The sequence below is a fragment of the Hemiscyllium ocellatum genome, chromosome 43 (genome assembly GCF_020745735.1).
Source record: "Hemiscyllium ocellatum isolate sHemOce1 chromosome 43, sHemOce1.pat.X.cur, whole genome shotgun sequence".
Classification (NCBI taxonomy): domain Eukaryota; kingdom Metazoa; phylum Chordata; class Chondrichthyes; order Orectolobiformes; family Hemiscylliidae; genus Hemiscyllium; species Hemiscyllium ocellatum.
Window position 1 is genome coordinate 30,196,093 of NC_083443.1, and position 12,880 is coordinate 30,208,972.

The 12,880-nt window shown below is 45.7% G+C and overlaps 1 protein-coding gene across 1 annotated transcript in view; it reads right to left on the minus strand.

Moving 5' to 3' along the window:
* Window positions 1–12,880, minus strand: part of cdh23 (cadherin-related 23) — a 674,096-nt gene that overhangs the window by 247,362 nt on the left and 413,854 nt on the right. Inside the window, exon 26 of the mRNA XM_060854138.1 lies at window positions 1,467–1,527. Within this exon, the coding sequence (XP_060710121.1) occupies window positions 1,467–1,527 (61 nt within the window). The remainder of the gene's footprint in view (window positions 1–1,466; window positions 1,528–12,880) is intronic.

Consider the following 12,880-nt stretch of genomic DNA (forward strand, 5'->3'; position numbering starts at 1 on the left):
TTTATTCCTGATGAAGGGCTTTTGCCCGAAACGTCGATTTCGCTGCTTGTTGGATGCTGCCTGAACTGCTGTGCTCTTCCATCACCACTAATCCACTTTTAACATGGGTTAATCTGCTATCAACTAACTATCAGGCCTAGTCTCATAAACAAATATCAGTTTATTTGTTCTTTTTTCATTAACACAACCTGCCGCTCACAGTCCAAAGGTTATCTTTCAAGTTTTAGCTCCCTGTTCACAACTCCAAACCAAAAATGATAAAAAGAATAAAATAAAATAATGAAAATTCAGCAAGGGTCCCAACGCTTGTCTGTCTTTGTCAGAGAAACTCGATATTAATCTAAGTTAAAGCTTTCTTTTTATTTATTTATTCAGTCATTTCAACTGACAAAGGAACAGCACTCTGAAATAAACCTATTGGACTATCACCTGGTGTCATGTGACTTCTGACATTGCCATGGAGAAGATAATGGTTCCCTACAAGGGGCCCTGACCTTGTCTGGCTGAAATGTGACTTCAAACCCAGAAGGCATTGAGTCTGCTTTCCTTTACTGATCAGAACATTGAGAATAGGAGTTGGGAGGTTATGCTGCGGCTGAACAGGACATTGGTTAGGACACTTTTGGAATATTGCATGCAATTTGGTCTCTTTCCTATCAGAAGGATGTTGTAAAACTTGAAAGGGTTCAGAAAAAACTTTACAAGGATGTTGCTAGGGATGGAGGGTTTGAGCTATAGGGAGAGGCTGAACAGGCTGGGGCTGTTTTCCCTGGAATGTCGGAGGCTGAGGGGTGACCTTATAGAGGTTTATAAAATCATGAGGGGCATGGATAGGATAAATAGACAAGGTCTTTTCCCTGGGTTAAGGGAATCCAGAACTAGAGGGCATAGGTTTAGGGTGAGAGGGGTAAAGTTTACAAGGGAGCTAAGGGGCAACTTTTTCACATAGAGGGTGGTGTGTGTATGGAATGAGCTGCCAGAAGAAGTGGTGGAGGCTGGTACAATTACAGCATTTAAAAGGCATCTGGATGGGTATATAAATAAGAAGGGTTTAGAGGGATATGGGGTCAAGTGCTTGCAAATGGGACTAGATTGGGTTGGGATATCTGGTCGGCATGGATGAGTTGGACTGAAGGGTCTGCTTCGGTGCTGGACATCTCCTTGATTTATGACTCTTAACTGCCCTCTGGGCAATTAGGGATGGGAAATAAATGCTGACCCAGCCCGTGATGTCCATGTTCCATAAATAAATTTTGAAAAAGCACACAGAATTGGATTTGTATTACTGAGAGAAATCCTTCAGTTGAACACTATCTAAAGTAATTTTTTTGATGAGTTTGGAGTGAGTCTGGACAACCAAGCGCCAATAAAGAATACATCTGTTTCTTACTTAAGCAACTCCTTCAATTAAATTCTGATTCTTTTTGCTAAGTAAAATAAATGGTGCAGATACAAGTCAATGTTACCTGAGAGAATTCTGTACAAAACCTTCCCATTAACTCCTTCATCTGCATCAGTGGCTTGCACCTATTAAAACAGAGAAAAGGCAGATTCAGCAAAAACCAAACCACATGCTGCACCTTCCCACTACATGCTGTGATGCAATTTGAAGCTACATTCCAATACACTATAAGCTCCAGTGAAATCATTGAGTTCAACCCAATTCCTCTGATCAGAAAGCAAAGCGTCCTGCAGTGATTGACTTTCCATCAGAGAGCTTAGAAAGTTTTAATTGATCCAGTCATTCTTGGGATTCTGGCTGGGCCAGCACTTTTCACCCAACCCAAGTTAGTCTTGAGAAGGTGGGGGCGGGTTGCCTTCTTCAATGGCTGCAGCCCCATGTGATGGAGGGACACCCTTGGAGATGTTAGGGAGGGAATTCGAGGATTTTGACCCAGTGATGCGAAGGAACTGGGATGCATTTCCAAGTCGGGCTGGTGAGTGGCTCAGAGGGGATTTTCCAGGCAGTGCTGCTCCCATGTATCTGTTGCCCTTATTCTTCTCAGCAGGAATGTTTGTAGATTCGGCTGTGTTGTCAAGGAACCTTGGCAAATTGGAGCAATGCATCTTTTAGATGATACCCAGTGTAAGTTGTCTTTTCCCGCGGATGGGGGATTTCAAGACTGGGGGGGGGCACATTTTTAAGGTGAGAGGAGAGAGGTTTCAAAAAGACAGAGGCATTAGTTTTTGACACAGAGGGTGGGTGCACATGTGGAATGAAATTCCTGAGGAAGTGGTGGATGTGGGCATAACTTTTAAAAGATACTTAGGTAAATATTTGGATAATTAAATAGATTAGATCTACTCATCTCATCATGTATTTACCTAAGTGTCTTTTAAATGTTATGCCCAAATCAACCACTTTCTCAGGAATTTCATTTCACATGTGTACCCACCCTCTGTGTAAAAAAATTAGCCCCTCACGTCTTTTTAAAAGACGTTTTAAAAAGACTTTAAAAGACATTTGAAAGACACTTCGGTAAATACATGGATAGAAAAGGTTTAGAGGGTTATGGGCCAGGTTCAGGCAAGTGGGATTAGTTCAGTTTGGGATTATGTATGGCATGGACTGGATGCTGTATGATTCTATGTTACTGCATAGTACAGTGATGCTTACACAAGCAAGTGTGACACAGCAATAGTTCAAAGTTTGTGAGAAGATTTGTAGCTCGGATGCTCATTGTGAGGTCTGTTGTGAGGCTACATAGGACAAACTGGAAGACAGGTAACGATCCACATCCATGAACACCAACTAGTCATGAAACGACACAACCAGCTATCCTTACTAGCCACACACGCAGATGACAAGCAACATGAGTTCGACTGGGACAACACCACTATTATAGGACAAGCCAAACAGAGAACAGTCAGGGAATTCCTATAGGCATGGCACTCATCCACAGATTCAATCAATAAGCACAAAAACCCTGGACCCAATATACCGACCACTGCAGCGGACAGCTGGAACTGACAACCGGAAGCGGCAGAGACAAACCACTACAAATGCCGGAGGAAAGATCACAGAAGCGCTTCATAGGAGGCTCCCAAGCACTGAGGATGTCATCTAGACAGGGGACGAAATGTCTGCAACACAAATTCCCAGCTCGGCGAACAGAACCACAACACAGCAATAGTTCACAAGCACGAATGGAATGATTGGTCGGTGATGCTGTTTTGAGTACTGAGGAGAACCATTAATTGGATGACTGACAGAAGGCTTTGCTCTTTCATCTCAAATTGCAGAGTGACACATTATCATCAGCTTAGAGTGAAACGGTTTTCAGTTTTGAACCAGTGAGGAATAAAGACACGACAAATAAACAAAATTCATGACAGCAAAAGCCAAGGATAATAGATCACTCAGAGTTTAAATCAAACTAAACTAAAACAAAACAAAGGTCTATGATGCTGAAGATCTGAAACAAAACATAATTTGCTGGAGAGACTCAAGTTTGGCAGCATCTGCAGAGAGAGAAAAACAGAGTTAACGCTTTGTGTCCAGTGACCCTTCTTCAGTTCTGAAGTTAAAAGTTGATGTGTGTTGAGATGTGTGGCTTGCTACATTATTCAGAATCTTCATGTAAAGTATTTAGAAAAACTTTATAACAGGAACATCCCGTTTCTTGTTCATTACCTTGTGTAAAACCTGTGCAGGGATGCTCACAGCACAGCCAACCTGTTTTTATCCATTTACATTGATCATTCGCAACCTCCTAGCAACGATCTCCCTCTCAGCTTATCATCTGCAATCTGTTTGTTTACCTGTTCCTTTTCTCTCTCTCTCTTTCTCTCTGGGCACCATTGTCATTTACAGAGAATCCCAATGAACAAACATCCAATTTACAAGTGCTTGTGCTTACAAACACGATCCCATACAAGGTATAACTTTAAAGATCTGACATCCACACATTTCCTGTACCAATGAATGAATGCTTTACATTTACTGCATTGTGTTCCGACCTGTGAATGGACTCGGAAATGGAACACATTTGCAACCTAGGGATGACCTGTATTTTATTTAAAAATCACACAACACCAGGTTATAGTCCAACAGGTTTATTTGGAAGCACTAGCTTTCAGAGCACTGCTCCTTCATCAGGCACTCCCAAAACTCGTGCTTCCAAATAAACCTGTTGGACTATAACCTGGTGTTGTGTGATTTTAACTTTGTCCACCCCAGTCCAACACCGGCTCCTCCACATCCTGTATTTTATTCCAACCCTACCCATCAACGTCAACATCAATACCACCCTTCCACGGCTGTATTCAGTTCTGAAGAACGGTCACAGGACTCAAGTAATTAGATTAGATTAGACTTACAGTGTGGAAACAGGCCCTTCGGCCCAACAAGTCCACACCGACCCGCCGAAGCGAAACCCACCCATACCCCTACATTTACCCCTTACCTAACACTACGGGCAATTTAGCATGGCCAATTCACCTGACCCGCACATCTTTGGACTGTGGGAGGAAACCGGAGCACCCGGAGGAAACCCACGCAGACACGGGGAGAACGTGCAAACTCCACACAGTCAGTCGCCTGAGGTGGGAATTGAACCCGGGTCTCAGGCGCTGTGAGGCAGCAGTGCTAACCACTGTGCCACCATGCCGCCCACCGTGCCACCATGCCGGTGCTGCTTCTCTCTCCACAGATGCTGCCAGACTCGCTGCGTTTCTCCAGCAATTTCCATTTGTGATTCAAATTTACAACATCTGCGATTCTTTGGTTTTTTTTTAACAAATTGATAGTTATGTGCAAGGACTGATCAAGGCAGTGAGTGATGTACCTCAAAAACAATGTCCAGTGACCACTTAGTCTAGGAACCTCAGTGTTTCACGGTCCTGGCCAATGTTACAACAGCACCTTGTTGATTATATTGTGAACCTTTCTCAAGTTTCAGTGTCATTGCTGAGCGAGTGCCCTCAAAAAACCATGAAAGGTAAACAGGAACACCCTCTCCTGTTAACAGGCAGTTAAAGATCAGCCTGTAGTGTTTCCAGACTTTGGGATGAAACTAAGTTTAGATCAGGAAGATATCTAAGATCCCAACTATTTTGAATAGTCTTCTAATGTCTAATATTCCTCAGAAGCCCACTCCCCATTTATTGATCCAAAGACCCCCACCCCTTCCTGGGTACAGTTTTTCACTGTGTGAGACTGCAGGTATATCCATCCACTTGTGGGAATACAAACAGAGTTAACATTTTGAGTGAACCGCGCCCCCTACATTGTAAACAGAGTGAGAGACTCAAAGGTCAACCATTTCACTCTCCACAGATGCTGCACATTCTGTGGGGGAGGGGGGTGAGGGGGGGGCGCGGTCAGCATTTATTGCCCATCCCCAACTGCCCTTGAACTGAATGGGTTGCTAGGCCATTTCAGAGGGAAGTTGAGAGTCAGCCACTTTGCTGTGGGTCTCGAATCACGTGTAGGTCCAGACCAGGTAAGGATGGCTTGGAGGCTGTAAGGGCTGCAGATGCTGAAAGTCAGAGTCAATGGATGCAAAGCTAGCAAGACACAGCAAGTCAGACAGCACCTGAGAGGAAGGAAAGTCAAGGTTTCAGGCAAAAACAATGACACTGAAGCGTTTTGGCCCAAAACATTGACTTTCTGCTCCTCGGACACCGACTGACTTGCTGTGCCTTTCTAGCTTTGCATCTATTGAGCTATTGCGGAACGTTTCAGAGAACATCTCTGGGACACCCAGACCAACCAACCCAACCACCCCGTGGCTCAATACTTTAACTCTCCCTCCCACTCCACCAAGGACATGCAGGTCCTTGGACTCCTCCATCGCCAGAACATAACAACACGACGGTTGGAGGAAGAGCGCCTCATCTTCCGCCTAGGAACCCTCCAACCACAAGGAATGAACTCAGATTTCTCCAGTTTCCTCATTTCCCCTCCCCCCACCTTGTCTCAGTCGGTTCCCTCAACTCAGCACGGCCCTCCTAACCTGCAATCTTCTTCCTGACCTCTCTGCCCCCACCCCACTCTGGCCTATCACCCTCACCTTGACCTCCTTCCACCTATCACATCTCCATCGCCCCTCCTCCAAGTCCCTCTTCCCTACATTTTATCTTAGCCTGCTTGGCACACTCTCCTCATTCCTGAAGAAGGGCTTATGCCCGAAACGTCGAATCTCCTGTCCTTGGATGCTGCCTGACCTGCTGCGCTTTTCCAGCAACACATTTTCAGCTCTGATCTCCAGCATCTGCAGTCCTCACTTTCTCCTTGCATCTATTGACTCAAGTAGGGATGGCAGTTTCCTTCCCTAAAGGGTTTTTCCTGACATTCAACAAAGGCTTTATGATCATCATCATTAGGCTCTTAATTCCAGATGTTTTTACTGAATTCAAATTCCAACGGTGGCACAGTGGTTAGCACTGCTGCCTCACAGCGCCTGAGACCCAGGTTCATTTCCCGACTCAGGCGACTGACTGTGTGGAGTTTGCACGTTCTCCCCGTGTCTGCGTGGGTTTCCTCCGGGTGCTCTGGTTTCCTCCCACAGTCCAAAGATGTGCAGGTCAGGTGAATTGGCTATGCTAAATTGCCTGTAGTGTTAGGTAAGGGGTAAATGTAGGGGTATGGGTGGGTTATGCTTCGGCGGGTCGGTGTGGACTTGTTGGGCCGAAGGGCCTGTTTCCACACTGTAATCTAATCTGCTGTGGCAAGATTTGAACTGGGTCCCTGATTCACAGACCAATGATAAATCACCAGGCCATCACCTCACCATGCTTTTATATCCTTATACGTCACTCCATACATATATTTATATTGGCCTGTGTCTACCAAGGCACATGTGCACAGATGATTGCATCAATTTGTATATGTGCTGCCGTGGATATTTTTACCATGTCTCTGCCATGCTGTGCAGTCCATTTTAAATCATTTCCACTTACAGCTACATGACATTGCTTATTTTCAAATGACTTCTCACTGGGAGACAAAGATAGTTTTGGTGAATCATCAAGGATCTTTTTACATGATTTTGGAATGGTTTCTCTGTGACAGCAGTTGCCTGTTGTTTTCCTTCCTAATTACCTTGCTGGGTTAAATGTTGCCCTTGTGAGCAGTTCTCCAAATGGTTGCAGCAATAAAGCGTATCATCGATTTCCAGCACCAATTAAAGAAAGGTACCACTGGGATTAAAAACCACAGAGTCCTGTTTGTAAACCTGGTGCTTAAGTCAGCATGCCATAACTCCCCACACTCATTCGGCACCGTCCTCTCAGGACCCTTGCTCATTTTTCGGTTTCTAACTCTGATGCAACTACATCTGGTAGGAACCGGAGAAAATAAAGGAAGAAAACAAGTCATTTAAGAAGTCGAAAAAGACTGCCTTTTCGAACTGTGAGCCCCCACAGTTCAATCACAGTGCCAGGGACCCGGGTTCGATTCCTGCCTTGGGCAACTGTCTGTGTGGAGTTTGCATGTTCTCCTTGTGTCTGCATGGGTTTCCTCCAGGTGCTCGGGTTTCCTCCCACAATCCAAAGATGTGCAGGTCAGATGAATTGGCCAGGCTAAATTGCCCATAGAGTTATGCGCATGTGTCAGGGGTAAATATAGGGTAGGGGAATGGGTCTGGGAGGATCACTCTTTGGAGAGTTGGTGTGGACTTGTTGGGCTGAAGGGCCTGTCTCCATACTATTGGGAATCTAATCTAATGTAATCTAATCTCATTTACTACATTGGACCCTGCAACCTTCCAGACTCAATATCGAGTTCAATAACTTTAGGGCTTGAGCTGTCCCATGTCTTTATCCCAACCCCTAGAAACCTGGCTTCATTATCACCCCAAGACACCAGGCCTCGTTATCACCCCTAGAAACCTGGCCTCTTTATCACCCCTAGACACTAGGCCTCATTATCACCCCTAGAAACCAGGCCTTGTTATCGTCCCTAGAAACCAGGCCTCGTTATCACCCCTAGAAACCTGGCCTCGTTATCACCCCTAGAAACCAGGCCTTGTATCATGCGGCATTGCCCTCTGAGAAGGCCACTCAGGTGTTTCCTTTCTTCCTGGTGGTAGAATTATAAATAGATAATACAAATAAAGATTAAACTTGTCGTTTAAAAAAAAACAGGAGTGTCAGAGGTTTTGTTAAAAAAAACCTGGCTACGTTATCACACAGAGATGCTGGAAGTAAGAGTTGATCAAATGTAGAGCTGGAAAAGCACAACAGATCAGGCAGCAGAGGAGCAGAAAAGTCAAAGACCCTGTCCCAAAACGTTGACTCTCCTGCTCTTCTGATGCTGTCTGACCTGCTGTGCTTGTTATAATATAGTCTGCTATTACATGCAACCCATCGTTAGCCACTAACAGTCCCCAATTAACAGTTATTCACCCTCCTAGCCAGATTGTTTTCCAACCACTCCTTTGTCTGTCCAACTGCTCTTCTCTCTCTTTGGGCTCTATCCCCATCTATTGTTTGCTTCTTACTCCCTCCTCCCACCCTATCTTCGGCATATAAACCGACATTTTCCCAGCTACCATCGACTCTGAGGAAGGGTCACTTGACCCAAAACATTAACTCTGAGTTCTCGCCGTAGATGCTGCCAGATCTGCTGAGCTTTTCCAGCAATTTCTATTTTTGTTCCTTGTTCAGTACTGTACTGCGCTTTAAAGTTTGAGTTCAAACCTTTTCTGATTTTAAAGTGGGTAGTGTTGTGCTTCTGTATGAGCCTCTCTTGCAAATGACAACAGTCACTGTACCATCAGGATTCATGCATCTCTGGACAAGTAGCTGAAAACAAATCTCAGCCAGTTAGCTGGAGGGCTGGTTTGCAATGCCAATTCTTGCACTGGCTGAGTTACTATGAAGGGCTCTCCTTCTCAACTTCTTCCCTTGTTTGAGGTGCAGTGACCCACCCAGTTTCAACTACCATCAGTCATTTGTATCTCTTTAATGAGAGAGTGGGACTATGGGTACTTCACTCCTCTATCCTCATGTTCAAACTGGAGCACTAACTACCTGGAGGAGAATGCACTATCCATGCAGAAAGGTTTTTCTTCAAGTGAGTGTGTAATGACCAAACAAACCTATAAGAAGCAGATTCGGTCTTCGTTAAAGTCACTAAATGCAATGTTTTCCATCAACCCAATACCCTGAGTCACATTCAACATGAAACATTAACTCTGTAACCTCTCCACAGATGCTGCCAGATGTGCTGAGTTTCTCCAGCTATTTCTGGTTTTGAGATTCCCAATATAGGAATTAAATCTAATTCTGTAATGGAGTACTAAATGATGAGATGAAACTCAGTGGGATGCGGTGAGTTTGCTTAACGTCTCATTATTATGCAATCTCACCTCATTAATATGCAATTTCCATTCTCGTTCTCTTGGACAATGGCTGACCTGAAAGTCTGAGCAGAGAGCTGGTGACTCCAGCTCACTCCTCGGGGCTGCCATCTTGTACACTAATTAACACCCTCTCAGGGCACGCACCATGGACCACCCACACAGCCTTGGCCATGGAAGTTGGTGTTGGATATGTACTGGCCTCACTGCATCAACATGGCACATGCATCAACATGACCCAGTTGAAGCAGCTCTGCAGTTCAGTGCTGCATTTTGGAGCACCATCCACTCCAATGCTGCTGCCACACATCGTGTGACCAGCTCCAGGCATCCATCTCATGGACTGAACTCAGGCACATCTCAGGGTCTCTTTGCTTGCTCCCTTACCACTCACACACTTTGTACTTGCTTTGATATTTGCTGCATGGCCGCCTTGCCCCCTCAGACAGAGCTCAGACAGAGCCATGGTCCTTCTGTCTTACGTTCCCTTTGAGGGCAGGCACAGAGCTTATCTTGGCTTTGAGCGATTGGCAGTCACGAGGTGGAAAAAGTGAGGACTGCATTGTTCTGATGAAGGGATTATGCTCAAAATATAGACTCTCCTGCTCCTCGGATGCTGTCTGACTGACTGTGCTTGTCCATAGTCACCGGGGTGGGCATATTGCAGAACGCACCATGCTATGTCTATCCCACACCCGCACCATGTGTCAGCACCTTGTGTAGCAAACAATCAGAATTGTTTGTATTTATTCATGGATGATGGTATCATTGGCTGGGCCAGCGTTTATTGCCTGTCCTTGACCGCCCTCGAGAAGGAGGTGGTGAGCTGCCGTTTGGTGTAGGCTGGCTTGCTGTTTGGGAGGAAAGTCCAGGAATATGACCCAGCGATGCTGAAGGAATGCTGATAACATTTCCAAGTGGGACTTTTCTTCCTCAGTTGACTGCAGAGTCGTGGCAGTGACGTGCCCACCAGCAGGTGCACCCCAGCTTTAATCCGGCTAAAATACCCACCGAGGGGGCAGTATCTGAGAATGGAGGAGGCAGCCTTGCTGGTGTGTCCCTCTGAGGGAACCTGGGGCTCCTTCCTCACAGGTGGAGGAGGTGTTGGCTTGTGGAGCTGCCCTATTGATGGCAGAGACTGTGGAGATTAGGAGCTGCAGGAGACCATTGAGAGAACACGTTGCAATGTGAGTCTGGGGATGGCAGAAGTACATTCACCGTAGGACAGCAGCACAGCACGTGACAACAAATCTTACTCAGTTACTGGGGCATCACCGCAGGAATGGTCACCGTCTTCACCTGAAAGGGAAACGATCCTCACCTTGGGGTAGGGGGGAGGGGGGGGGGGTGAAGAAATAAATGTTGGGCACCTCACCAGCCACTGTGGCTCTTTGTGCTGGGCTTAGGATGGGCTGCTTTCTCCAAGAAGGAGACAAAGGGAGGTATGGAGTAAGATGGAAGAGTCTGACACGGTTGTTAGTGAAGTCTCCTGAGTGAGTGAACGGGCAGTGGAGAGGGTATGCAGTCTGTGTTGGGGGGATGCTTGGGATGAGTGAGTGCAAGTTAGGCAAGACGTTGCAGGTGGTGGCGAGAGTGATAGAGTGAGAGCCTCAGGGGAAGGTGGGTGCGGTGTACAGAGATAGACTGATTGTGAGGAGGCAGTGGAGAGAAGATGGTGGTACTAATCCTGGTGAGGCAGAGAAGGCCATTGATTGTCCTATGGCACATCTATGGCATTCCTTTGGACCATGGCCACTGCAATGACCCGGGTGCCATGGTCTTCTCTGCTGGTGCTGGGGTAAGAGTGTGGCCCTTACCTCTACTTCGCTGCCCATCACAGCCTTGAGCTCCCCGTTGCCAAAGTGGTGTGGCCAATTTGTCTACCATCCCGAGATATATTCCTGGCACACCAGAACAGTGCAGGGGAGATCCCGACAGACCGGGCTTGAGTTGGTGCACAACTGTTTCATAAAAAAGGCGTTGGCATCAGGACTCCTGGAAGATTCTAGAGGTACTGAGCAATTCTCAGTGGAAGACAACGCAAATGAGGTGCTATAGAGGCTTCATGCATACCAGACAATACCAAACCTCTTTAGAATTCCTACCCTGTGGAAACAGGCCACTCAGCCCATCAAGTCCATGCCAACCCTCCAAAGTGCATTCCACCCAGACTCAATCCCATCACTTCACATTTCCATGAAGGGCTCCTGCCTAAGATGTCAAACTTCCTGCTCCTTGAATGCTGCCTGACCTGCTGTGCTTTTCCAGCATCACTCTGATCTTCCGTTCTCACTTTTACCTCACACTTCCCATGACTAATCCACCTAACCTGCACATCTCTGGACACTTGGGGCAATTGAGCATTTGCCAATCCACCCTAACCTGCACATCTTTGGATTGTGGGAGAAAACCAAAGCAGCTGGACAAAACCCACACAGACACGGGGAGAATGTGCAAACTCCACACAGGCAGTCACCTGAGGCTGGAATTGAACCCAGGTCCCTGGTGCTGTGAGGCAGCAGTGCTAACCATTGAGCTACTGTATCACCATGACACAGAGAGATAGAAAAACCCTCCTTGAAAACTCCCTGAGATTGGTACTTGGCTGATTTTTGGTGAAAATTGTTCATTTTTCAAAAAGTATTATTCAGAAAGGACAATTTGATTGAAACATATTTTGTTTATTTGCGGTAGATTGAGAGGCATTACTGAACCTGTAGATGGAGCTGCAATATCACACGCTCACGTTAAAACACAAACCAGATCCACTTTCTGAAAATGAAACTGAATTTGCACTTGGGAGTGAAATGGATATTTGTGATGGTCAAATGCTGTATTATCATCTCTGTGCACTTAAGAAACTTCTAAGTTCTACTGAGTTTTCAGCACACAAAGGGAATGCTCCAATACCTTCACCTAAAAGCATTGCAACTGGATCTGAAGAATAGACTGAAGTTCACTGTTCCATTAAAAGCCAGGAAATTGAAGCTGGACTGTTGTTTTGTTCCTCTCCCCTTCTCACACACAAATGGCCAATTATGTCCGAGTGTCTGTTTTAATCTACTGTTCTTCCCCAAACCCAAGACAAATTACTGTTGCACATCTCAATCGTGCCCATTCTTCTCTTTCTCTCCTGTGCCTTATCCCCTCCCACCCATCTCCAAATTGCTTTCTGCTTTCAAAGTGGAAATTACAGGGAGCCCTCAAGCTCCTACGCACTCAATCATTTCATGAACAAGTTTTTATCCAATTCAATCCCCAACTTTCATCATTCCCCAAATTGACAATCACCTCCACTTGGAGGTTTGTAGCTGGCTTATTTGCATCTCTTGGCTGATGCTCCATCCCCAACTGAATTATTGGTTGGGGTTCCATAAAATCCCTTTTAATTTTACGAGCTATGATCTATTAGGATTCAGGCCAGATATTTGATTCAATGGTAGCAAACAGCTGGCATACACAAAAGGAAGATGGGAGTCTTGGAATGTTGTGATACAATGATCGAAGCATCATCTCTAGTCATTGTGGCTCTCTCTAAATCACCATGGTTTTTTCTTACTTGTGGATTTTCCAAA